Source organism: Grammomys surdaster, unplaced genomic scaffold (assembly GCF_004785775.1).
Source record: "Grammomys surdaster isolate TR1022 unplaced genomic scaffold, NIH_TR_1.0 100, whole genome shotgun sequence".
Classification (NCBI taxonomy): domain Eukaryota; kingdom Metazoa; phylum Chordata; class Mammalia; order Rodentia; family Muridae; genus Grammomys; species Grammomys surdaster.
The window spans coordinates 4,076,451-4,104,090 of NW_021604579.1; the positions used below are offsets into that span (position 1 = coordinate 4,076,451).

Here is a 27,640-nt window from a genome sequence, read left to right on the forward strand (position 1 = left end):
CCCTAACCCTAACCCTAACCCTAACCCTAACCCTAACCCTAACCCTATCCTCCCTGACACATACTGGTAGACCACACAGTCTCTAAACCTTCTTTCACAGTCTGTATCTATACCTAAGAAACAACCCCCAGCCAAGGAACATCCTACATAGGGAGGCTGGTATCCCGCAGCTGAATGATCTGCCTCCCTCAGCTCTCTAGCTTAGCCCTTTATGCACATGTACATACATGTGTAGTCACACTATCACATCTTTTACCCAAGGTCACCTAAAAGAAAAGATAAGACTTCATTGATGAGAAAAGATAAGATCAACCCAGAGCTTCCTAAATCCATAAAACCTGACTTTAGCTGGCTGGCTCTATATACTCAAGTAAGTGTCCCACATGGTAACAACCCAACACCCCAACTCACAGTGGGAAAAGAGAGCAGAAGAGAATAGGACTGTCAGAATGATTCAGCCAGCATGGCCATGGCTTTGCCCCAAGAGTCACTTAACACTCCACCATGTGGCAGAAACTTAGTGAGCATCTTTCACTGTCAGCCTGCCCAGACACACAGGCCTGCTCTTCCCTGTTCTACCTAAACGAAAAAAGGCCATAGGAATCACAAGACAACTCCAATCTGTCGGCAGCCCTTCCCATTGCTAACAGTATACTGAGCCCAACCTGAGCTCTACTCAGAATAATAAATAAGGCAGCATCTTGCTAGCTGCCTTGGTTGGGACAATATTTTAGTTCTCTATCTGACTCAGGACTAACAGGATGGGTATGGTGTGCTTGTCCTCCATAAACTCTACTCAGATTGATGCTGGAAATCTTCCTCCTCACCTTCAAAATACCAGAAGTGGATAACATTCAGAACATTCTAAGCATCCCATTCCAGGGTTGGCCTGGGCTTGTCAGAAAGGTGTCGTGTGAACACCACATCTCCTCTCAACTCTGACCACCACTTTAATGACCCCAGTCTGGAGCTGCCAGGACCTAGCAACAGACATTCCTGGGAGATGCTATCAACCTTCTATCCTCCTTTAAAAGCAAGGCTGTTTGGAGCTGCTGCTGGCAAGGAGCAACCATATTGAGGGAGTCCCTCAATCCTAGCAATGGACTACCTCTCAAAAGGGCAGTAGGTCAGGGAAGTAAATAGAAGCTACTTTACCTTTACCTTACCTTACCTTTTACATTACCTTTTACCTTACCTTACACCTTACCTTTTACATTACCTTACCTGACCTGACCTGACCTGACCTTACCTTCTGCCATCTACTATAAGGGCCCTCACCATGTCCAAAACTGAGTTGACATGCCTAAACTTCTACACTCCAGAGACTGGGAGTACCCACTGCCACCAAGGTAGCTAAGCCTGCCTCTCAGACCTTCTCTGTGCTGATGGATCCAGGATGTTCAAGCCGTGACTCTCTCCCAGGGGACAGGATTCATAGCTAAGGGGAAGCATCTTCCTTTTGATGCCACGCCTCCACATCTTCCTGCCATACAATTGTGCCCTTGATATTCCTCCTCAACACTGAGACAGTCCACGTTTTGGATTTATGAGGCTTAAAAACAAATAAAGCACCTAATGAAATCCACAGGCTTGTTCTTGTCTGCCCTCCTCCACAGAGCAGCGCTGTCAAAGAACCCTTCGCCTTAGAAAACCCTGAGGCTGGAAGGGTGAAGGGGGTAGGCTGAAACCAAGCAGAGCTTCTTCCTTATTCCCTCTAGCTGCAGCATAGGAAGCAGCGCCTTAACCTTTCCCAGTTCCCTGAGGAGAATATCCAAGAAGTGTGGTCTCTGCCAAGAGTTCTAAAGTCTTTAATTTGATTTCCCTCACACAGGCAATTGTTGTAATTATTCTGATTAGGAATCATTACCCATTGCAGCCTCTGCACCCGACAGGCACATCGCATCCAGCAGCAAGGAGCAGTGGGGCAGGAGGCTGACTGCGGCTCCTGGAGGAGCTGACAGCAAACAAAAGCCATCGATGGGGAGTTCTGGGTGAGTTAATGAAGTGCTCACATGCCACAGGAAGCCAACACCAAAGCTAAACAAAACACCTCAAGTCCCAGGGGCCAATCCTGTAAGGCTGCAAAGCAGCTCCTCTGCCCCAGCCCACCCAGCACAGGCCTTGGCTATGGCCAACACAAGGCCACAGGCCAGGTGAGGAGGGGTGAAGGGGCTCTGCCTGACTCCTGGCAGCACTTGGACATCTTGTCAGCAACCCTGACGGGAACAGCTGGAGATGACAGATCAATGGTTCAATACTCTCAACAGCATGTCACTGATGTGACAGCAAATGTTATTCTAATCAAGCCATAATCATAGTCAAATTATACGGCAACATTCTCAGGAGGGGAGGGAAAGAAAGGCATCAGGAAGAGGTCAGAGGTCAGGAATTAAAGGTCATTCAACCTACCTCCAGCACTTGCTGCAGGCTTGGCTGGCCATCCACCATGGCTTGAATGATCCCGGTGAGCTGTAAAGAAAGAAAAAAAAAAACAGCCTTTGGGTAGAAAACCAAGGTACAAGGGAAGTCTATTCTGTCCCCTCAATTCCTCCTCCAATGGGACAACTGGGGCCACAAGGCTTCAAGCTCAGAGGCAGCCCAGGAGCTTGGGAATCCTGTCCTGGGATGCTGTGAGACTGTCCCCAGCAGCAGCCTAGTCTGAAATGGGCCCACACAGATGCTAACAACAAGGCAGGCTCCGTGCATGTTTAAACTTTTATTTGGGGGATTTTTTTTTCTTGTAATTTTATGTGTCTTTTGTATTCAACAGGTTCATTAAGATCCCACAAATCAGTCTTAAGGCACATTAGACTCTAGCATCACAGAAGCTCCCATGGAGCCTGGAGAGTATGTGCTCCAGCTAGGCATACTCAGTTCTGAGTTCTTCCCTGTCTGTGAACCTCTGTCCAACCAGGACTTCCCCATTTATACTTTTAAGGAAATGTAAGGACACAGCCACTTATTTTATATCCCAGAAACTTTTCATACTAGTTGGCTAACACAGGACAAGACTAAGAAATCTGGCCACCTCAGTCCTTCATACTTCCCTGCCAAGCAAGAAGGCCACCTGTGAGCAATGGGGAAGAAAGGCCTAATGTATAGGCTTTGACCTAGAGACTGGCTCATGGGCATAGGTTCTACCCATGTCAGGCCTAGCTTTAAGCAAGCTTGTTGTTTTGTTATTTCAGAAGTAAACGAATCCTTCAAGCACAGAGTAGGTATGGAGTTCCTATCAGTCTTAATCCTGGGTCCCTGTCCTGGATGGATAGTAGCTAGATATCACAATGCCATCATGTTCCAGACACTGGCTGAAAATCACAATGCTATCCTATCTTGGACACTAGTTAGATACCACAGTGCTATCGTGTCCTGGCTATTCTCACTTAGAGTATGTCGGCTGGCTTGGAAACAACTTTTTTTGTTGAAGTGGGGGAAGGGGTTTAAAACTCCAATTAAACTATAATTCCATTTAATGAATACCAAATACCTAACTCACAGAAAGTGCCAGCTCTAAAAGGGAAGGTTATTTTCTCATAGTGACTTACATGGAATGGTAATACACACCTTTTAGGGAAGAAATTTTCAATTTTAAGAATGCTGAGTTCCTCTAGGTGGGTTTCTGTAGTTCATCAAGTCATTATTAGGTGGTATTTTAAGGAAGTGTAAGGACACAGCCACTCTATTTTATATTCCAGAAACTGTTTTTATATTAATCTGTATTTTAATTGGGTAACAGCTGCTGCCTACAGACTTCCCATGGTCTAAAAGGAAAATAAATTAGAAAGATTAACTACACTGTTCTTTTGCAAGGCTTTAACCCACAGCATGCCCACCCGGCTGGCACCTCCACACCCTTTCCTTGCTTGGGAGACCAAAGAACTGCCCAGCAGAGGGAGGGCCTGAGTCAAAAAGAAGAAAAGACTGGTCTCCTGCTACATACAGTATAGACGGAGGGTGAGGCACCCTGCATGGGAGGGAGGTTTTAATTTGAGAACAGAGCATTTCTCTTGTTCATTCTGCTAGTACCTACTATATGCCAGAGAAGCAGGAGCCTGCACAGGCACATTAAAGCCTTGCTTGTAGAAGTGCCTTTTCCCCACAGTGCTCTAGGCCCAGCTCAGCTAGCACCCAGAGCCACACCCAGAGCAGGAAGGCAGGGGCCCTGGACTTTCTGTCAGGCATATAGGGACCAATAGTCAGAAGTAGACTCTCATTCTCAACTACAGGTCCACCTTCCAGAAGTCAGACTGACAGACAGACTACAGCTGTTCATTCCAGTCTCGTTCCTTCCTGCTAAATTCTTCCAGGATAAAGGGATGGTGAGGGTCAGGGCTGTGGTGGAAAAGGCCCACAGCCACTCCCACTTCTTGGAAAGCTCCAGGGCCCAAGCATCAGTCTGCATCTAGTATGAGTCCTAGGATAAGGCCTAGTCCTACTTCTCTGGCTCCAGCCCAGGGTAATTCAGTAAAGCCCAACACTGAAGAGCTTCAGAAAGTCACAAAGGCACAGAGCAAGCAAGAACTTTCCCTCCTTTTACCCAGACTCAAGTCAGCACCCATGTACCACCTAGGCCCTGGGAAAATCAGAAGTAGGTAAGAAACACATTATACCTGTAGTTTAGTAGCACAGCACTTGCTTAGCATACCCAAGGCCCTCAGTTCAAACTTTAGCACAACAAAATATAAATAATTAATTATAAAAAAATCACACCACCTAAAAAGAAAACCAGAGGCCACCCCAAGTAGTAGTAGTAGTACTCATTGTGGGTCAAGCCCACCTCTCCCTACACTAGGGCTGAGACTGGGGCTCCAGCTCAGCAACCAAGCATCAACAGGCTTGGCATAGAAGTCAACTGTGTTCTCTCTCCATGCTTCCTAGATGGCTAGCATTTCCAAAATGGCCAGCCAGTGTAGCTCATCACTGAGTTCCTGGAAGACTGAAGTCAGCCTCAGAGTCAAAGGCTTAAACAGTAGTTCAACTAGACATGGCCTTCTTTGGGAAGCCTTCTAGCCCTTAAGGGACTGAGGGAGTTCTTGGAGGGAGTAGAATTATTACCCAAAGGATAAGCCACCTCTTAACAGCTCTGCCAGTGTACACTGGCTGAAGGGGGCTAAAACTGAGACAGCTAGTCCCTGTACTTGATACACAACCAAGCTATAAATGGTGAGGGAGAGAGACTACTGTACAAAATTAACTGGAAAGTTCTATCTTAGGCCTAACTTAAATTCTTCATGGTGTAGTTTTAAGCCCATCCCACTTAGATTAATATATGTTTGCAAAAGGCTTTAATAGCCTCACAATGAAAGGTACTAGAGTAAAGCCAAGTATTTGTTAAGCTGAGAACCAGGGCTCACAGGCTAAACAGGGCTCAGAGGCCTTAACCACTTAAGGGAGGAGAGGTGGGAGAAAGAATTAATGTGTGTTCTCTGATTCCTTTCACTGAGGAATTACAGATTCACTCCCACTTCTCCAGGATCAGAAACCACAGGAAGGGACTTCTGACCTGACTGATAACACTGTTGGTTCCCAATGCCCCTACCTATATGAGGGCTTTGTCCAGGGATGAGCTGGCTTCACTGGAAACAGTAGCAACTCCAGAGAGTAGCCAGGAAACTCAGTGCCAACAGCATGTCAGCGGCCAGGCGGTATCCTTTCACAGCTTATCTTCAACACAATCGTATTCTGACACCAAGACAGTTTGTTGATTACATAAGCACTTGTCTCTGGTGTGCAATCTGATAATCAGACCCACTCTTTCTCCTCACACAAAGAGGCCAATAAATCTCACCCTTTATAAATACAGGTGCAAGACAAAGCCCTTTACTGGCGTTTAGCAAAATGGGTATTTCTCTGTTTTTTTTTTTTCTTTCACAGCAACAACAACAAAAGACTATACGTGGCCAGGGACCACAGCAGCCTAGCTGCTGAAGCACAAGTACACAGGCTGGGGAGACTCTAGAAGTCAGAGGAAAGGAAGTTCATGGCCCTGTCCCTACTAGAACTTTGCTCAGGATGAGTGTCAATGAACTGAGGTAATGCCTCAGGAGGCTAGACCCTTCTCACAAAGTAGCATGAGCATTTGTATGGGACTACAGACCTGTTCAGGACAAAGCTTCTCTCTGTGGTCCAACATGCTCTCATTCATACACACACACACACACACACACACACACAGGTTAGAGGTTTTGTTTTGGTGTTTTTTTGATTTATGTTTTTTCGAGACAGAGTTATTACATAGCCCCAGGCCTTGGTATTACAGCCCTGAACTCACTGGGTTAATCTAGGATGGCCTCCAACTCCCAGACTCCTGTCTCAGCCTCCTGGATACAGAGATGACAGGCAAGGTCGTCATGCTGAGGTATTTGCTTGTCTAAGGCAGCCTCCTGTAGTCCAGACTGGCACTGAACCCCTCATCCTCCTGTTTCTGACTAAAGACTGTTGAGATTATAGGCACATGCACTGCACCTGACCATACTAGGATTCTTAAGAATCTCATGTGCACTTGAGAAACAGACTCTACTAGAGAAGCCACTTGGGTCCAAGCTAGAGGTGTGAGACCACTGCTCACATATTTATTAATGACAGATCAATAAATCTCTGGGTAGGTTAATCCCACTGCTATCCTAAAACTGGCTACTGCCAAGGCAGGTGAGGCCTCCCCTCTATATCCATACTTCTTTTCAAGACCTAGTTACAGCTGGGATGAAGTCAGGGCAACACTGAGGTAAGGTAGGGTTTTCCAAGAGACTTGATTCACTCAAAACGTCAAGTCAGAGGCCACCAAGATGGCTCATTCAATAAGGGCACTTACCATCAAGCCTGAGAACCTGAGTTCAAACCATGAAAGGTACAGCAAGGAGAACCGACTCCCATAAGCTGTCCTCTGTCCAACATGCATTGCAGCATGGGTGCATTCCCTCCCAAACACAGAGAAATTTTTTTTTGTTTTTGGTTTTTTGGGTTTTTTTGTTTGCTTAAAAAACAAAAGGCCAAGTCCACAGTATAGTAGCTTACCTCCTTGGCAATAGTTCCTGTTTATGGAGCACACATGGAACTAGACCCTCATAAAAATAGAGGCAAAAACTGACCAGGTCTAGTTCAGAACTCCAAGAACTCAGTATAGAGAAGCAAAACAGATAAATAGTCAAAGTACAAGCTATTGTATCAATGTGACTTGGGGTAAGCATGATCCAGGCTATTTACCAAGGAAGGCTGCAAACCTAACCAGGCCTGGAGCACAAGAAAGCTTAAGGGCACACTGCAGTGGGTGGGGACATAGCAGGAGCCAGGGGTTTGGAGAGTACTGAGATCTCAACCCAATGCCTCACAACCAGATCTCCGTCTTCAGAACAGTTGTGCAGCCAGGATCCCAACATTGGACCCCACCCTCACTGCTTTCCAATTATGGATGTTTTGGAGGTAAAACTGTCAAGAAGAAAAGGATGCTTTCTGGGCACCTCCCATCCCCACTCTGGAGGATGTGCCCCATTCCAGAGCACCTACTCTTGGCTAAGGCCAGCCCCAGCAGCACTTCACATTCCTGAACAGGCAGCAACTACTCCAAGATCTGGATCTCTGGTCCATACCAGGCAGTGTGGCCTCACAGTGCCGCACTAGTCTAAACATCCCCAGATCATTTGTTCCCCAAAGCTAAGCTAACCAGGGTGGTCTGGATAGTACCCAGACGGAAAGAGGGCATGGCATGGCTTCCAGGGCGTTGGGGTCTTAGGGAGTGGCTAGTGTAACCATCCACCAATGACTTTCCAAAAGAAGGCAAAAGGTAAATTAGCCACTCACTCTGGTGGGAAAGGGAATTTCCAGGGGAAAGAGGGAAATGATGGAAAGCTTCAACATCATGAGCTAGAAAAGGCTTAGGAGAATGGACATCTGGGCAGATGGGTATCTGCCACAAAAGGCCCACCTGGGTTAGACGGCAAACACTGGCTCTGAATTCAGGAGCAACTCTGGAGACCCCATATCTGGGCTACTCAGCCTCAGGGCCCATTGAAACACCTATTGCAACCTGCAGGCCCTTCCCCAGTCTCTTCCACAACAAACTGTCTAGGCTTCCTCAAGTACTTCTTTCCCCTGTCTCACTTATGTATAGAAAGGAAGTCTTTATATGAAGGCACAAAGGCTCAATATATCTAAGCTCCAAATTAATATTTTCTGTCACCTCTGCTCCCATGCATGCCTGACTGGCAATTCCACCACAAAATGCCTGGCAGGGCACACACTATAGGAAAACAACCACAGACGGAACACCTCTGCACCATTCTGAGAGTTAGCCCTCTCAGGAGCTGCACTCCCTCCACTCTGATGATAGCTCTTCTAAAATCTCCAGTAATTATCAAAATCCCAGCTCTGTAAAATGGCATCAGTGCTAATCTGCAGACAAGGTAGCCAAGTAACAGTACAAGCCTAGTTAAGGACACTCGGCCCTGGCCAGCCTATCTTCTCTGTCCTTGGTGGGAAAGTCATGCTTCTTTACTTTGCAGGACAGAGCAACATTAACATCTCAGGAAGTTAAGAAAACTTGAACATAACAATCCCTTCCAAGTGGCTGAAATCCTAACTGCTGCACAACAGGCCCTATTGAAAATGGAACTGGAAAGAACCTGAGTCGCAGAAGTCCCACGCTATTCCTAGATTGACTCCAAGTGTCCAGTTGCCAGGAATACTGAGAACAAGAAAGAAAGGGAAATGTTGGGGAATCTGGGGAAAACTGTATCACTGCTGTCCCAGGGGACAGGTACTCAAGCAGTCACAGACTAAAGTCAAGTGAAAAGCCATTGCTGGGCTCTTGCTTTAACCACTGATTGGACCTAGCTTTCCCTAAGTGGCATGAATGAATCAATAATCCCAAAGCTCCTCTTCCAGCAGCCCTTACCTCTGTACAGAAGGGGGTAAGCTGTGGGTGGACTACAGGCTGGACATACATGTGAAAAGTAGACTCAATTTCCATGGTCCGGCCATTTAACTTCAGGATGGGGAACTCAATGATTTCCTAGAATGCCAAAGAGACAGAAAAGAAGGTAAGTCATTTTAATCAATCATTTCAAATAACTATTCAAAGCCAAGAAAGAATGAGTGTTTGTGGATCATTCCTTCTGCCAGCTCAAACCCAAGGCTAGAAAAGGTGATGTCAACATTTATAATCCCATTGCTCACACTGCTAAAGCCTTCCCATCCATTGTTTTAGGGAAGGAAGACAGTGGTACACTGTCTGTTTCCCTCACAGAGGCCCATTGGATAATCCTCTAAGACAAAGAAAGGCCTTCCGTCTCTTGCCCAGGCTTCTGTTCTGGAATGCCTGGATCCCAGGTAAGCAAGTAGCCATCACTCAGCACACGGACTTCCTTGTATGAAGCTTAGACACTGCAAATGGTGGGGTGGGATGGTGTGGGGAGTGTCTTCATTAGTTTTTGTAAGGAAAAAAAAGGCAACAAATAAACTCCCAAAATAAAGCCAAAGGGGATATTAGAGAGAAGAACATGGAACACAAGTTAATAGAGGTCAGTGCCTCCCACCTTCCCCTTCAAGCACTGCACACTCCCCTTTGCCTGCCCCTACCCGCCCAACCGCTTAGCAAGCCCTTCCCAGTCCGCTGGAAGGTAATGGAAGAGAAAGAGGAGGAGTGACAATTTGTTTGGTGTCTCTAAGATTAATTTGTCTCCGTTATTTAATAGAGATGCACAGCACCAAGGTCCTGGTGTGCAAACAGGCTTGCAGAACGCTGGCTGTGCAGCATGCCTCATACATCGTTCCTGGAAAGGGAGGGATGCACCAGAGGGGGGAGAGGGCAGGAGAAAGCACAAGCACCAGAGAGAAGAGGGAAACCAAGGGGAGAGAATAAAAAAATATATTGCTTTTTAATATTCAAAAACAGTTTGCAAAATTTAATCAAAGCAGAGGAAAAGCTAACATTTTTACCACTTTGACATTTTTATTAGCGCTTTCATAAATTTTTAAAACATGAATGGAATTAGTTTACAACACCCACACACACAAAAAACTGCCCTGAAAACATCTGGAAGAGACAAATAGGAAATAATAAAAAAATAAATAAAAGCAAAATCTTCCAAGTAAAATTAGCATGTGAAAAAAGCCTGCACTGCAGAGACAAAAGGGAGTTCTGCCCACATGAGGCCCCAACAATCAGCTCCAGGGGCGTGCCTACCCCAGAACCCTCATTCTAGAGAAGATCTTCCTAGAATCATCAATGCCAAGGCAGAGACAGCCTGGAAGAGCAATACAGAAACCACCACTGCTGGCTACTCCTGACCATACTCAGGGAATCAGTGGGCAGGAAAACAGAGAGTTGTCAATTGCCTTTATGTCCCAAGGAAGACAACCACCATCCTTGCAGAATATATCCACTAATATTTTGGACTTATTTCTTTAAGTATTTATTTCAATCCAAAGCATAACAGCAAGGCTGAAAAACAAATCAATGCAGTTAAGACTTCATATTAAGAGAAATTTAAAGGCTCTGGCTGCTTGGTATCCCTTGGCCAGTGGTTTTCAAGCTTTCTAATGTTGTGACCCTTTAATACAGTTCCTCATGGTATGGTGACCCCCCAACCATAAAATTATTTTTGTTGCTACTTAGTAACTGTAATTTTGCTACTGTATGGATCATAATGTAGATCTCTGATAAGCAAGATACTGATATGTGACCCTTGTGAAAAGATCATTCGAGCAGACTCATTAGCTGATGGGAGTTTACCTGGTCCCCTTGGGCTGATCCCCAGAGATGAAGAAGCTGAAGAGAACTTATTACCAGATACAGGAAGGGCAAAATGGCTGAAGGTAAGAGCAAGAAGATCCAGACTACTCCTCAGGCCAGCTGATAAGACACCTCTTCTCCCAGTGGAGTGAAAGACTCATTCTCCAACTGGTAAGCCTCTGTTTCCATAAAGTACTATAAAGCAGGCCAAGCAGAGGAGAGTTTTGCTATGGAAGACTAAGTAGAGCATCTGCACATATACCATACACACTGTTCCTACAAATTCACATAGCCACAATTCCCAAGAGCTGTGGTTCATGAGTCAGACCCCCCCCACCCCCAATAATCCCTGAATCTGCAGTAAATCCTTCCTCTCCTACTAAATAGAAGAAATATCCCCCCAAACCCCACCCTGATAGAAAGAGCTCCACAGCCTGGTGAGTTTGGCTGCCCTGGTGTCCAAGGAAACAAATACAGCAGCTCCTCACTAACAATGTTAGCTAGGCCCGAAATGAGATTTAACCTGTGACACAACTGTACTTTTCATTTAAACTTTCATTGGAAACAGTGTTTGGAGACCTGCAGTTTGTCCTGCTAATAAAGACAAGTGTTGGGACCTTTAAGGATGCCATTCATCTTTGGCTTTTATTAAATTCAATTTTCTTAAGCCTGTGATACATTATGAAATTAGGAGTTGACATTCCTCTGGAAACAAAAATATCTATCAAACATAAATAGGGGGGAAAATCTCTATTACTAAGAATGTATGGCTTAAAGTTGATCTCTTTCTACTTTTTTACAAGCATGCAGTTTGTTTTAGATATGAGAAATGCTGTTACAAATCTGGAATTTCATTAGTATTATAAAACAGAACATGCTTCAGCTCTTGCTCTGACCAGAACCATATCAGCTTTCTCAGCAGCCTTGGGTCTCCCACTGAAGCTCAGCATTCAAACTCTCCTGCTAACGGTTCCTTCACTCATAGGGACACAGAGCTAGTGACCAAATTCAGTGACACCTTACTGAGACCTGTCTCAGCTCCTATGGGGGAAAAGAAGGAGAAGGAGGAGGAAGAGGAGGAAGGAAAGGAGGAGGAGGAAAGGAAGAAAAGCAGACTCCAAGATGCCTAAACCCAAGGCTCAGGACACATGAGACTGCCCTGTCAGCCGGGCCTAGTCCTCAAAAATCAAGAGGGACTCACAAGAGTCACATACACGACATGGCCACTACCCTAGAGTCTTTCCTCAGAAGCATCAGGAACTGTAATAACATGACTGCACAGGACTTATTCCTTTAAACCACTGAGATGCAAAAGAGGAGCTTGTGACAGAAGACTCTTTAAAGATTCTTTTTAAAAAACAAAAAACAAAAACGAAAAAATTGTTTTAAATGGAGCCAGGGGAGATGACTCAGCTGTCAAGAGCATGTACTGCTCTTGCAGAAACCCTGAGTTCAGTTCGCAGTACTCACATCAGGTGGCTCACAGTCACTGTAACTAAGTTCATGGGATCTGAAGCCTCTGGCCTGTAAGTGCACTTGTACTTATATGTACACACTCACATACAGTCACACATTAATTACAAATAAAAATTTAAAAAGAAGACCCTCTGAGGGGTCAGAGCAGAAAGACCTTATAGATCACTTCTTTCCTTCCCATACTGTCCAGCAGGCCCTACATACTGTCCCCACAGCACAGTCATGGAGAAGAGCCCTACGCTGCACCAAGCTAGCATACCTATGCATCAGGTGTGCCTGAGCCATGCCAAACATTTCCTAGACTGTTTCTACTGATAATGGTCAAAGACAACACTCCCCACCGCACCTCACAATGCTACAGGGAGATGGTATCAATTCCATCAATCCCAAAGATCTGTGAAGATGTGCCCAAGTGCTAGCTTTTAGTTCTAGTCGCTCTCAGATAACGGAAGCACTATCCCTGCCCCTCTTCCTGTTCCCTTGCCCAATTTTATTATTCCCCCAGAAAGAAGAGAGTTGTTTGTTTGATTTTCCTCTCAGGGACAGTTTAGTGCTTCAGATCCAGAGGAAGGAAGACCCACTCTGTATTTACAAGGCCTCTTTCCAGCTTCCAACAATAGCTCCATAATTCCTTTATCTGTCTATGCCACTCACATTCAATTACACTACTAGGGGGCTACTATGTTAGACAGAGTGGAGCTTAAGAGATGAGTAACGTGTGCCTTGGAGAAGTGCTTGAATTAGTAAGTAGAAATGACAACTGAGAAAACAATGGACAGTGGAGGGACATACCAAGTGTTAGGCTTTTGTTCATTCCAATCATTTTCTTACTTTAGGCTCACTAACCCTGGGAGGTGGGTCATGTCATCGGCACCAGCATCAGGTCATACACCAATACTGTTAAGCACCTACTATCTAGCAGACAGCTCAAGCACAGGCACAGGAGTGAGGCCTGACACTTCTCTGAGCATGCTCAAGAGTCTTGGGAAGGAACAAAAGGAGACAGTCTCCAACACTCTCTGCTGTGTGGAGAATGGAATCATCCTGCTCCCTCTGCTTCTTATTTCCTCTATGGTAGACACTCTGCTAAATGCTAACAGAAATTATCTTAATCCTCTAAATAACTTATTAGATGGAAATCATTACTGTTGATATTTCACAATAAATTAAGGCTCAAAGATGTTATGGTTCCTTATCAACTATGCTGCTAGTAAAGGACGGAGCTGGGACTCCAAAGAGGGACAAGTAGGTGGCTGTTCTGTAGGGAACGCAGCACACTCCTCAACACCCAAATGGGAGCGTGTGTGGATGGTCTAGGCAGAAGTTCTAGAGAAATGTTCCTAAAGAGTCTCCTCCATGCTGTAGCCAGATAGGTGCCACCAGGCTGAGTTCAGGAAGGGAGAAACCTGAGCCTTCAGTCTGCATCTCTGGCACCTCCCTCTTGGTTTCCCCTTTCTCAAGTTTTGTTGTGTGCAAACAGAAAGGAACTGACAAATAGGAGACAGAGCTAGTATCTGTCAACCAGAAAACTGCTTTCTGGGATTGTCCACAGGATCTGGGAGGTGATCTGCCTAAAATGACAAGGTAAATAGTAGCACCAGGTTCAAGGCCAGATTTAGAGCACCCCAAAGCAATGTCTACTGGATTCAATCCATTCTTGTACCTCTGGATGGTTTTCTTCCTCAACTGCTGCCATTCACTTAATCCCAGATTGAGTCAAACTGTCTAGTTTGCCTGGGACCAGAGGTCTCTAGAACATACCATTGTCAATGCCAAAACTAGAACAGGTACAGGTTATCCTACACCATTCAGTTGTCTGAGGGGAGAGTAAAATAATACAGCTAGTCTGGTGATGCTGGTTGGGAATTGGCCATAACTGACAACTAAGGAAAAAACCCTCTGAATGTGGAATTTTCAAAGTATCCAAGGTTCTTACCCTGCTGCACTTATTCGCTGTTTCACTCAGTAAAGTGACAGCTGCAATTTTTCTCCCAAAAGGGAGAGAAATCAAAGGAAGCACCAAGCAAATACTCATTTGCTTTTTCCTATATAAACAAGCTAGAACACAGGTTTTAAGACCATTTGATTTAAAACTGATTAACTAAGAACCCCAGCGGGGCAAAACTGCAATGGCACCTCAAGTGAAAGTTCACACCCAACTGCTGACGACTATAGGAAATAAATCTGTAGGGTTTGTTTTTAGTGTATGAAAACTTCCTTCAACTAAATTATATGTAGAGATTAGGTTTTGCTCAAAGACAGTAAGACAACAACAAAAGCCAGTCAGCAGAAAGAGCTCAGCTGATCACTGGAACTGGCAGCAAGAGTTACTACAGTAGTAGTCTATCTCAGTTTTTCAAAGCACGAATTCTTCTCAACCTGAGCTGATGATTCTGTGATCCCATCTGAAATATGGGACTGAGAAGGTCATTTTCATACCTTGCCCAAATGAATCTAAGAAGACCAAACAGACATTTCCTCAATTTAGAGATAGTAACAAGTAATCTATCCCTTCCTTCTATCCCTCCTACTAAAGAATTTGGTAAAAATCCAGAGGCAACTGAACCACAAACAGCAAACATGTAGGGCTTATCCAATGTCTATTAGATCTGGATATAGTCTGATATAGAGGTAACCCTTTCTGGGGTGAGTGGGGGAGCCCCCTGCTCATCGGGAAGAGTTAGGAAGAACTGGGCATGATTTGCCTAACAGTTTCTCGGGGGGGGGGGCATTTTATGCACAAGGAGCTTATTTCTTAAACAAACACTCGTGGTTTTGATTTACACCACAGCCTGCTCCTAAATAATTTATGGCGGGTTAAATTTATTGCCGAGCCCTGGCTGGCTGCAAATTCGAATTGCCAAATAATTAGATTTTAGGGCAAAGCTTATAAATTACCCGTCGATTTGTCCGGACTTGTTTGTCAGTTGCTTTGTGCTTCGGGTCATCTTTGGCATTTGGCTGTTTGGGTTTTAATTGCTGATTTACACTTTGACAGATGAGGGCTGATGCTCAAAGTTTCAGGACAAGCAATGGGGATTGGGGGGTGGGGTGGAACCCAGAGCTTTAAAAGGCTGATTTTTCACGTATATGTTCCCCTCCACCCAACTCCACAGACCCCCACAAAACCATTAAAATATAAAAACAAGGCTGAAAGTAGAAAGTGCTATTCTTTAAAGTGGGAGTACAGTCTGAGTTATAATTTACCTTTACTAAAATCTGAAATTTAAAAAAAAATAAAAATGACTCTATATACCAGTAAGTGAAGGAGATCAAAAGTATTAAAAACTGTACCCTCACCCTGGCATAAACACACCTGTCTCTACATGACTCAATCTGAATATTTTTACATGTTCTGAGTAACATCAACTATCAGAGCTTTGTGAAGCTAACATTTAGGGCAGCAAACAACCCAATCACTTCTTTGTGGTTACATACATACATACATACATACATACATACATAAGTTTGTATTGTAATCATGTAATTAGTAAAAAGAAATCTCTGGTTACGCAAAAGAAGAGTTCCTTGGAGTTAGTTTTAAGTTTGTCATGGTAGTAAAGCAGGGTAGAAATCTTGACTTACCATTCCAGTATGGCCAGGGACAGAGGTAGGGTTAACAGATCTCTCTAGGCAGTACCCTGCATCTATCTCAAGAGTCTGCACAAAACCAGAGAAGTAAGGCTGGCCTCCCAGTCAGCTGCTATACTCCAACAGCCTCCTATACAACCGTGGGTCAAAGGTACTAATTCTACTAAGTGCTTACATGTACGGCTGCATGCTAGGCACTGTCTGAAGCACAGACATGTATTTTTAGTTCACTATATCCTCCTATGAAGTCAGAAATATTACTAACTGCACTCTGCCAATAAGGCGACTGAAGTACAAGGGGTATAAGCTACTTTAGCCAAGGTTACACTATTCATACTTGGTACAGACAAAATTCAGCTCTCAACAGCCCAGTTCTGAAGCCTATGCTCTCAGCCACTATGCTATCTTGTCCTGGACAGAATAGGTTCCGCCTCAGCTCTCTTTACTTTGGTGCTTGGACACATGCAGCCAAATCCTTTTCTGTTAGTCTTGTGGGGACTAACCTGGGGAAAAGTCATGTAACTTACTCGGAATTACAAGATATATCAGAGTTTGGTTACACAAAGACTCATTTTTTTCCAATCAATTATAGCCTGCCCTGAAGACACACTACTGGGATGAAGGAATGAAGGATAGCAGGGTAAAGAAATGAGGCAGACACAAGCCCACTCAGGTAATTGGGTAGGAGCCCAGAGAAGCTGGCTGGGTTAGGCCTCAGGAGTCTGTGCTCAGTAATCCCATCACAGCCCAGATACCACTTATGTATGTCTAGAAGCTTCATCCCTAAGATGAAGCTCCTGGGTTCCCTGTTCTCTGTCCATGCGTGACATCGGGGCAGCTGTGCTAGCAGGACAGACTTGAAAGCGTAGACAACTAGACCTATCAGTCCTTTTCTCCTGGATGGCTGAGGTAGTGTTACATCTCCTTAAACTGGCAGGAATCACTCCCTGTTTTATGGATGAAAAAGCTAGTACCACAGACAGCATCCCAATGAGAATTTTTTTTAAATGTAAATTCCTGGGCTACCAATGCAGCTCAGTGGTGGAGTACTCATGTAGCTGAGGCCCTGTATTCAAACCCCAGCACTAAAAACAAAATCACCAAGAGCACATAACTGTGCCTGGTAAAGAGTCAGTGTCCTTCCCAACAACAGAATGCTTCTCTCCATCTTGCTTTGTTAAGAGTTGGGGAGGGGGGCGGAAGGGGTTCCTGTTATTCCTTCAAGGGAAACAAAATGATTCAGCTCAGTGGTCCTCACCTTCCTAATACCGCGGCCCTTTAATACAGCTCCACATGTTGTGGTGACCCCAACTACAAAATTGTGTTGCTACTTCATAATGGTAAGTTTGCTACTGTTATGAATCATAACGTAAATACCTGTGTTCTTCAACAGTCTTAGGTGACCCCTGTGAAAGGGTCTTTCGACTTCAAAAGGGGTCAATGACCCACAGGTTGAGAACTGCTGATTTAGAGGAACAAAGCAAATTTCTAGCTTTTCCCACAGATTTTGTGAGCCCAAAGCCGTGGTGTTGGGGCCAGTGATCCTGGCTTTAAGCAGCCTCCCAGCTGATTCTGATACTCACTGCAGCTTAAAAACCTCGGAGGTACTCCTCAATCTGAACTGTCTGAAGGTCTTGTCAAACTTGGAATCTATTTAGTTCTGTGTGGCCTGACACTCCATTTCTAACAAGCTGACAGATGGTGTAGACACTGATAGTTCTTAGATCATTAGTGTCAGGCAACTTTCCCAGAAAAAGACCTTGCCCAAATGGCATGTGTGATCTCAAGAGACCCTGCCCTGCCTCTACCCTATCAATCCCTTTCAGCTGACCAGTTGGCTTTTCAATGCTGTTAGTGCTCTGAGAAGTACATGGGAACAAACTAAATTTGGTCCTGAATTAAGGAGGGACAAGATCAGGTCAGAGCTGTAAGCTTTGTAACAATTTGGGAGAATACCAGTTATCATTAGTAGCTACCTCTTCTAGGTCAATGCCAAACAGTACCTCAAATATATCTCAAAGGAACAGCCACCTACTTTACCTCAAAAGAGCTTACCTGCAGCTGTTGTCCCTGTGTGTCCTTGATGTGGCTCTTAAACTCAGAGTACCCATTATGACACCTATAGATTGTATACAGTGTTCCTTAGCACTACCACTCCCAGGGAGCTAGAATCCAGTGGAGTTTAGAACTATGACGAGCACTGCTCCCAAGCTTGTTCTTACCCAGCACACCTAAGGTAAGAACACATCACCTCTCTTCTCCATTTCTACCATCACTACCTTAACCCAACCTACTAACATCTCTCTTAAATACTGTGTTTAACAGGTTTTTCCATGTCCACTTTTAGACCCTTGGAACATCTTTCTTTTGTTTCCAGGGATTGTAGGTGTTCTGTTTTCTCCATTCACTCGACACCACAATGAAAATCCGATTTCTGGCTTACGAACTTTGCTTTCAACCTCCCCCATGCACACTGCACTATGGACTCGTTTTGTTTTGATTTGATTTTTTTTTTCTGAGATAAGGTCTCACTATGTGGCTCTAGCTGTCCTAGATCACTAAGTAGACCCAGGCTGGCCTCAAACTCACAGAGCTCTGCCTGTCTCTGTCTCTCGAGTGCTGGGATTAGAGGTGAGTGACACAATGACCAGCTTTCACTATGGACTCTTTACCTGTAGCAATATGGGGATTTCCAAATTAGAGTTCCTGCCACAATTTAGCCCTTGGATAAGCTCTTTGTTGGAATAGCCAAGCACTAAACATTGAGCACAGCCTCCAGAAGAAACGCAGAGCCACCCATGTAACAGCACTGTTCTACTAACCAAAAATCGGCACACCTCCCACTGACCAACTATATTATGTGGGAACAGGATCAGCAGACTATTCCAAGGCACCTCTACTTCACTACCAAGGATTCCTGGATGTTTGTCTCTCCTCCAGAAACTCCTTTCTGATTCTCTCATTGCCTGCTTGCCATTTTGCTATAGGCTGCCAGCCCTGGGGGAAGGGAAGAATGAGTGTCAATCTAGGACCACTCAAGTCATGGGTTTTTAGGCTATGGCTCAATTTTTACAGTTAGAGCTCAGAACTCATCACATAAATGTAACGCTGTGGGGGTTTTTAGCATCAGGAACACTAAGGATAAGAGGATAAAAAATAATCATCCCAATGGCGTCTTAATCAAAATGATGCAGAATCCTTTCTCCCAACAAGACACAGTGGAGAAAGCATCTCCTAGTATCAGTTTCCTCATGTCAAACAACTGAAATGAGTCTGTAGAAGAAATGCAATCAATAGGAGTAGTAAAACACCCCTGGCTGACACTCACCACTCTACCCTTTCTCCTTGGCTTCCAGAGTTCCAGTTACTTCAGCTCCTTTTCATTAACCCTTCTTTTCCCCTCCCTCACATTGTTAACCACAGAGCCACTTTTCTACTTGAGAGGTCTAAACCTCCCAGGTCTGTCTAAAGTGTGTCCTAGCAGATCCAACTGCAAATTCCTAGTACTTTATGTAAGAAGATGTCCTATCATTCTCCAGAAACTGCCTTTCCCTTGAGATCTAGCATTCCACCCAATTGCTACTTCAATGATAGCTAACATCTAGCATGGCCACCCTAGGAATTCCTCAGAGCCTCAGCTCTTGAGCTCTCCCAACCCCCAGCAGCACCATTCCTTTGCTGACTTAGTTGATTTTGTCATATCCAACAAAAACTCTAATTTTTTTCACTTTGACCCTCACCCTTTAAGTCCTTTATTGATTCAAATTCCTAAACCTCTTCCAGACTTAGTACTCTCACTCACAAGCATCCCAACAGGAGCTTCTAACTTAAACATGAGAGAGAATATGTAACTAATACAAACAATCCAATTAATTCAACTGTGAACTATTCAATGGACTCAAATTCATCCATCACCTGTTCTTACTCATCTTTAACATTTTGACAAATTAGTCTAAAATCCAAGCTTTCTCTGCTCCTTAGAACTAAGTCAATTCAACATCTTTTCCTCCATTAAAACCCTCTGGTTTTGTTTTGTTTTGTTTTGTTTTGTTTTGTTTTTCTTTGGGGGTGGGGTGGGGATGGGGGGAGTTAATCCCTGCTGTAAAAGTTGTGAGGCCTCAGGCCTGCATGGCCCTTTGGGTCTCCACCCATCCACTGTCAGGCACTACTCCATGCTTTCCTGCAGTGCTAGTGCACTACCTGTTGGTGGTTACACATGCACCCACTCTCCTTGACTCAGCTCCTTGAGGGTAGGAGCTAGTTCCTATTTGGCTTTTATTCCAACAGTTGTTATCCAAAGAGCAAAAGAGGCTTTTTCATTGCCTCCAAGGTGGTTAAAATGAGCTCCTCCCCATTCCTTTGCTGATCGAGTTGGTTTTGTCACAGCCAACAAAAACCTAAAAGGCAGCTCAGTGTCACTGTTACTTAACAGTCCCTAATGTCATTCACCACATATCAATGCTCCTATTCTTTGGAGCTCTTCCCTACCAACGAACTTAGCCCAGTGCCTAACAAATCTGCAGTCCAACTGTTGTCTGTGCCCTGGAGAGACCACCAGGATAATAAGAGGCTAGGGGAGATGTTTCCTGATTTGCACTAAATTATGTAGTGATTTCGTTACCAATGACCCAATGCTCCCCAAGGAAAATTCCTGGCTCCACCCCAAGGCAACTTCACAGCCAAACTATACATCATAGCAGCTTAAAGGTATAAACCCTGGGGAAGGGAGAGAAGCAATGTGAATAGAGCAAATAAACCCATGTCGACCTTGTCTCTGCTATGCCAACCACACAAGGCAGCACCACCATGCATCAGTGCTTCATTCCTGAATGTATATTTTCCTTCTACATCGCTATGTCTGCTCTAAATAAAAAGGGGCCCTTTGGCTTTCACATGGAATTACAACACAGCCAAGACACAGTGAAGCTTGTTCCCATTCAGGGAGCACTAGTGAAGAGCCACAGGGAGTCAGGATGGGGCCCATCCCTATAGGGACCACAAGGAAACAACTGGCTGATTGGAGGGCAGGGGGCACCACTTTTATGGAAGCAGTGACAAAAGGACAAAAGGGTCTAGTGGACCACCCCATTCTCCCTACAATTACTGGCCACCAATAGTGGAATTCATTTATAGTGACCCTGGAAAAAATGTGCTTAAGCAGAAACATAACTGAAAAGAAAGGCAATAATTGTTCTGATGGGCAGGGAAAGGAATTATTCAAGGAGTCAGGAGCCTGTACAAGAACACTTACAGCTCACAGAGATGTCATAACTCAGCCCCTCAAGCATTCTGTGCTCTGCTTATGGTGTTAACTTTAATGTCTTAACATATAACACCATCCACACTAACACAAAATACTACACATGCCAGATGAAGCTGAGTTATAGTTGCTGGGGGAAGCATAACTTTGAATTTCCTGATTTTGGTGCATTTAATCTCAGCCATAATATTACATTAACGTCGGTTTTGCATTTCATTTCCCAGTTTAGAATAGCATCAGCGTCTTTCGCCTGTTTGTACAGAAAAAAATGCAGGCTGACTGAGGCTAAAGACAGGAAACCAAATCTAACAACTGAGCCCTGCTAGAAAGTGGGCCTAGTACCTCCCACTTGGAGAAGCTGCAAACACGGCAAACTTAACAGGAAAGGAGGGAAAAGAGGATTTTTTTTTCTATAGGGTACATTCTTTTTGACTACTTAGAGGCTGCAAGAACCAAAAACAGAAAACAAGAGGGCAATTATAGAGCAAAGAGCAATTCTTGAAGAGAGGTGGGCAGTCTTTCAGCCTTGAAGGGAGGAGAAAGGGAATCAATATAGTTTGACTTATAGCAATTTTAACCAATTTCCTGTAAACTTTTCTACAATGTCTCTTTCACAAGAGACCAGTAATGGTGCCAGTTCTAGGTCCTACTGAAATGAAACTTCAAGTATCTTTTTTTCTGTATAGTTCTAGTTCTCAGTCACCACCAACCCTGTCCCCTATCCTGCCCTCCAAAATAAACCCAGTATCTGTACAATTTTCTATACAAGAGAAACTCATTTGGTCATAATTCTAATTCAAATGCAGATAATATCTCTCCAAGGTTTCTGAAGGGAGGTGAGGGTGGAGGGCAATGCAGAAAGACCAAACACTAGAAAACCTCAACTCTAACATCTAACATTATGGATGCTTAAATACAGATGAGAAGGAAAACAATAGACAGGACTGCTTTGAAGGAACGAGAAACACTGCCCAGAAGACCAAGGGACTGATGCAGCAGCCAGGACTTAACTCTCCACATACAGAGAGCTGTACTACCCACCCCCTCCCCCGCAAGCCATGCAGACAGCTGAGGTTACTTCATCTTCCCCACAAGCTGTGGCCTATACCTCATTTTCCTCACTTACATTTGCTTTGGTCTCCTCTGAACACTGAGGTGGTGAGAGAACTTGCCCCGAGGTTAAAAATGCACAATTAAAGAGCCACCAAAGCTTTCAGGCTGCTCTCTGGGCCTCAGGGTCACAACAACCATCACATCATGCACATCCACACCAAGTGAGCAAAGCAAACTCCTGCTAGTGAGGACAAAGGAGCCACTGTTCCCTTAAATCAGATAAAAATTTACTTCTGTATCAAAAAGCAATCCTAAGACAAGAAAAAAATCCACATTTCTGAAATTTAGAGCCTTTAATACTTTAAATCATCTAAATTAACATTTGAGAGAAAAAATGTTTTCCAATGAAAAAGTCTCATATTAAATTAATACTTATCACGTTAATCTACATAGAAACACATAAAACATAAAATGAGCACAAAAATCACAACATGAAAACCTATTTACTAGCAAACTAATTCCCCCAAATGGAGTGGACCAAGCAAGTCCAGTTTCACTTACTTGAACAAAGTATAAAAATAACTAGCAAAAAAAGATGACAAATTGAAAATACCAGATGTTTCTACTGTATTTATAACCAATATTGTTACACACCCAAGCACAACAGAACACACAACTATCAGTTTCTCATGGAGGTAGTCCTTTAATATAGTCTCAATAAGACTTTTAAAAACAAGAGACAGATAAGAGATTATGCACTCCACACCAAGCCACCAAAACTTTTGGTCTTTCCTGGACCAAAACTTGTTCTGCCTCACATACCTGCAAAGTATGTCATGCTCTAAATTTTAGGGTCTAAAAGATCCAGAAGTGAGCTGTGAAGAGATCTTGGGGTATTGAAAGCAAAAGGGCCAATCAGGAGAGTTCTAGTTCTAGCCCTGGAACACACACAGGGTTTTCCATAAAAAGCGTGTCACAGAACAGCTATCTCACACTCTGAAAGAAGACCCATTAGATTGATTTTCCTGTTTCTTTTGGAAGTTTCTTCCTACCACAATCTCAATCTTTCCTCCTTTCATTTAAATCTGGGTGGAGTTTTTGTAGCCATTATTAAAATACAGAGCAAGGTATTATCACATTTACTAAGAATAAGAAATTAGTAGCCTAAACTATCCCCCACTCATTTTCTCTTACTGGGCTTGGTTTTTTTGCCTATAGTCATTTTTGTCCCTCTACTGCAAGCTTTTCTGGTTTCCTCACTTCCCTGGCTGACAATTCACCTGGGCAGCAGGGGCTCTGATGAGAACCTGCCCTACAGACACCTCACTACAAGTACTACATCATACCTGGGACTGAAAACTTCTCTCACCCATCTTCCAAGTTTCCTCTGAATTCTATCAGAATCATGACCTAGAAACCTTTGAGATTCTCCTTCCCCTAAGTGGAGTGGGGCTTTAAGTTGCAATTAATAACAGGTCTTGGTCTCCCCACCCCTTTCTTGAGGGCTGCCCAGAGAGTCCAGAGAACATACATGTGTGGCCCAAGCTCTCCTGCCCGCCTGCTGAAGGCAGCCTTGCAGAGGCTTAATGAAGTTGAGATGCATTGCATTTATCACTTTCCCTAGACCCACTCGAATCCATCACTTTGTCACACCAAGAAGTTAGATTGATCTGACAGGATTTGCTCTTCTTCAGAAACCCATGTAAGTTATTACTCAGCATCCCACATTCTTCTAGCAGTTTGCTGATTGATTATCTGACGATCGGGTCAACTATCTTCTCTGGTATCACAGTAAACTAACAGGTCTATAATTTCCACGATCACTCGAGATAAGCAAGACAGCAAATGCCTCTCTCCAAGTTCTCTAAAGCAACAGCTAACGCTTAGCTAATGATGCACCTTAAGTGCCCTTGGAATAACATTATCAGGGTTCACTGATTCTGGAATAGTCTTTACTTAGATGCAGATGCTCGTAAACAAGCACCAAGCTCCTTATCCAATGTGGGTCATGAAAGCCCTTGGTCCCTAAGTCTGGGAAGCAAGTTGGTAGCACAGATGATTTAAATTCCTGCTGCATAATATCTCCAGTGTGAATACAGACACACAGACAGACATGCCCTTGAAAGAGATACAAAAGATGACACTGACCAAGCAAACTGAGAGACATAAATCAGGTTATACCTTCAAGAAAACTGGCAAGACCTTCCACGAGATAGGTAAACAGAGCTATGTAACTGTCAAGCTTACAATCCAAGTGGAGCTAAGAAGCACATATACAAAAGCATGTTCCAGGAAGCAGCAAGTGCCATGAGGAAGTGCCAAGCGAGCGATTATGGAGATCCAGAGGAGAAAAAGATGAAGCACATGTAACAGAGGTGTGTTAGAGTTATAGTCATGACCCATAGGGCTTACTCAGGACTGAAACTTAACCTATAAGGGAAACATTATGGGACATTCGAATGTGGGTCTTGGATTTGCAACTCAAAAGACTCCACAACCAGAATTCCCCTCCCACCACTCAGCTCCCCAACACTGGCAAGAGCAGGAGAAAGCTAAGTGTAGCTTGGACAGCTCCCAAACATTCCCTTCAATCTAATTCAATCTAGAGTTCCTTCTCAAGGCACCATCCTTGTCTAGCTGGCCTGATTCCAATACGCCAGAAGCAAGCCTCTACTTTAACAACAAACAGGAAAGAGGAAAGGAAAGAGGGTGTAGCATCTGGACAGGTAAAACAACTTACAATCCACAGACATGCCCCCAAGAGAAAAAAGCTAACCATAAGAAATGAAGACTTCATCTTTTTGTGGTCCCCAGTGGTCCCTGCCTCCCAAGTCCCAATTGTGAGGTCTCCCCCTCTGGCCTCCTAATGAAAGCTACTCTCTCAAAGCAATAGATTCACATATTCCAAAATTACACACTATAACCTAAGCATTGCTGGAGTTGCCATCCTAGAGCCATGCAGACCCGAGTCTCCACACTACTGTCAACTGCACCACACTGCCATTCAACCATCCCCTCACATACCCAGCATAAGTACCTCTCTGTTACTAAGTCAAGCTCCCTAAAGATGATACCTTAAAAGATAAAAGGTCTTTGTATACAAGGAAGGTCTTTGTTTGCAAGGAAGAAAAGCAAAGACATTTTCCTTTCCAACAGACTAGCAATGGCACTTGTTCAGATTCTCTAATGCTACTTAACAAATTACACTAAACCAAGTATAGAAGCACACACCTATAATCCTACCACTTGGTAGGATGGCAAGTTCAAATCCAGCCTGGGCTACAGAGTCAGCTCAAGGACACTCTGGTCAATATACTGTGAGGTACTTTATAAAGGAAAAACAAACAAATCCTCAAATGTGTGGCTTAAAGGATTAAGAACCAATTGTTCTCTGTCACAGTTCCTGTGAGTCAGGAATGTGATAGTTGCTTGGCTAGCTGAGGGTCTCTCTTGGGGTTGAAGTCAAATATCAGAAGGCCTGGCTGAGGCTGTCAAATTCACTGCCACAGTCACTAACAGTAACAGTGGTAAAGCAGTGTTGGCTGTTGGATTACAGACTCAGTTTCTATACATGGGAGTCTCTCCACAGTACTGTCTGAGTGTCCTCATGTGTTAGCTGGCTTCTGCCAGAGCAATGATCCAAAGGAGCAAAGCAGTCTAGTGTTTCTTCTAACCTAGCCTGTGACCTCCATCAAACACTACATTCTACCTATGAGATGAGGTTATCTATGTATGAGTCAGGGTAAAAGTCTTAACACCAGGAGCTAACTACCACCGTACTCCTTAAAAAGACACACAACAATGGCAAGAGAAAGGACAAAAGAACCCACAGGAAAGAGGAAGGGTGGGAGTGCAGCATTCTGAGTCCCAGAAGCTGAGACTAGGAAGAAACAATGTATCCAGTTCCCCACAGAGACTGCACAGTTCTGCCTTGTCCTTGCACACATGGAACCAACCTACATTACTAAAAGCCAGAAGACACGAGAAAACTCTGGGTCCCAAGAAGCAAGACTCTCCTCCCTCCCTCTTGCCCACCCAACCTTTTCTGAAGCAATGATACAACAGTTACCTGAGGATGAATCTGTGGCTTGTCGCATGTGGCCTCAAAGTCCAGCACTAAAAAGTAGTGATACCTCTGGGGAGGGAAGGGCACCATTGCCGCCATTGACGCGCCAAAGCCGTGGGCCGCCAGCTTTCTGGTGGATATGGAACAGAACTCAGGAACACCACAGGGAGAAAATAAGTGGGAGCCCAGCACTTTTCTTGCTCTTGAAAGTAAATATGAAGAAAATCGAGCTGCTCCAGTCTGTAAAGGCGCTAGCATTGAACATCCAGAGGCATCTAAAACTTAGGGAAGGAAAGTTAAAAGAAAAAGAAAGCAAAAAAACAAAAAAACAAAAACAGAGAGCCTGGGTTACTTCCCTCCCATTGTTGCCCTCTCCATCCAGTCTTCAGAAATTTCCATGCAGCCTGAGCCACTCCCCACTATCTCCAGGCCTTTTTCTAATTCATGGTTTTTGTTACCAGAGTTTAAGACCCTAATACCAGCCCCTGCAGTGTTATTACTACAACTGTCTCTCAAATCTTTCTCAAAGCAACACACAAAATTAGGTTCCTCTGTAAATGGAGCACTAGTTCAAAAGAGAGCCAAGAGGATTGCCTCAGTCATTTCTCAGGTGGCAATAGTTAACTTTAACCCAAAGGATTCCAAAGCAGTTTGAGGTGACCAACTGCACTGTCAGTCATAGAAGCAGACTCACTTTCCTGAACACTCTCTTCAGCTCTCTTATATACCATTTGGACCTGGCTCATCTGCCTGTGACCTGATAGCTTCACTTGCCCCCTACCTTCTCCTAGCAAGAGAGCATGAAAGCCAACAAAATCAACCCCAGGGGACTCTGTTGAGGGCGTTCTGATGATTTCCAATCCACACTGGTAAGTAGCACCCTAGGGAACTGCAGAGCACAGCTGGCAACAGCCTCAGGCCTCCTCATTTGCAGCCTTGGGCCTCACTCTCTTCTAGAGGCCCTGGATGACTATGAGGCCTTTTAAACAGGAAGGGGAAAGAGAAAACCCAGATGTGGGCAGTAATGGGAGTATTTCTAACCGTCTAGTAAAGTTTTCTGAGGGAACATGTACAAAAAAAAAAAAAAAAAAAAAAAACCCTGAATCATTTTTCCTTTACATTTTCCCTTTAAATTCACTGAATATCTGGCCTCCTCTGAGGGTTAACTAAATAGAAAAATCAAAGCCTATGTTTTACTCACAAATAACCCGATCTGTGAGAGAAGGAAACAAGGAAGAGATATAGGAACGTGTCCTTCCCTGCACTAAACTCAATATAAAAATTTCCCTCAACTTTAATTTTCAAACAAGAAATCTTATCATTTCATACACAAATTGCCATCAGTTTATGCTTCCTAATGCCACATTCCAACAGAGTCAAAGGCTTGCCTCTGACTAGTTATACCAGTAGACATTGTCTCCCCACGTAGGGTAAGAGGACAGCACCCTGTGAAACGTGGAGCACA

General features: G+C 44.2%; 1 protein-coding gene across 7 annotated transcripts in view; it reads right to left on the reverse strand.

Annotated features, from left to right (window-relative positions):
- The window catches only part of Eri3 (ERI1 exoribonuclease family member 3), a 130,885-nt gene that overhangs the window by 90,576 nt on the left and 12,669 nt on the right, over positions 1 to 27,640 (reverse strand). For 4 of the 7 annotated variants that reach the window (XM_028785255.1, XM_028785245.1, XM_028785252.1 and 1 more), the window contains exons 3-5: positions 26,179 to 26,456; positions 8,891 to 9,007; positions 2,410 to 2,469 (exon numbers count right to left, since the gene is read on the reverse strand). In XM_028785255.1, coding sequence (XP_028641088.1) covers positions 2,410 to 2,469; positions 8,891 to 9,007; positions 26,179 to 26,433 — 432 coding nt within the window. In that variant the 5' untranslated portion in view covers positions 26,434 to 26,456. The remainder of the gene's footprint in view (positions 1 to 2,409; positions 2,470 to 8,890; positions 9,008 to 26,178; positions 26,457 to 27,640) is intronic. The other 3 variants (XM_028785250.1, XM_028785237.1, XM_028785262.1) reach the window with 2 other exon arrangements.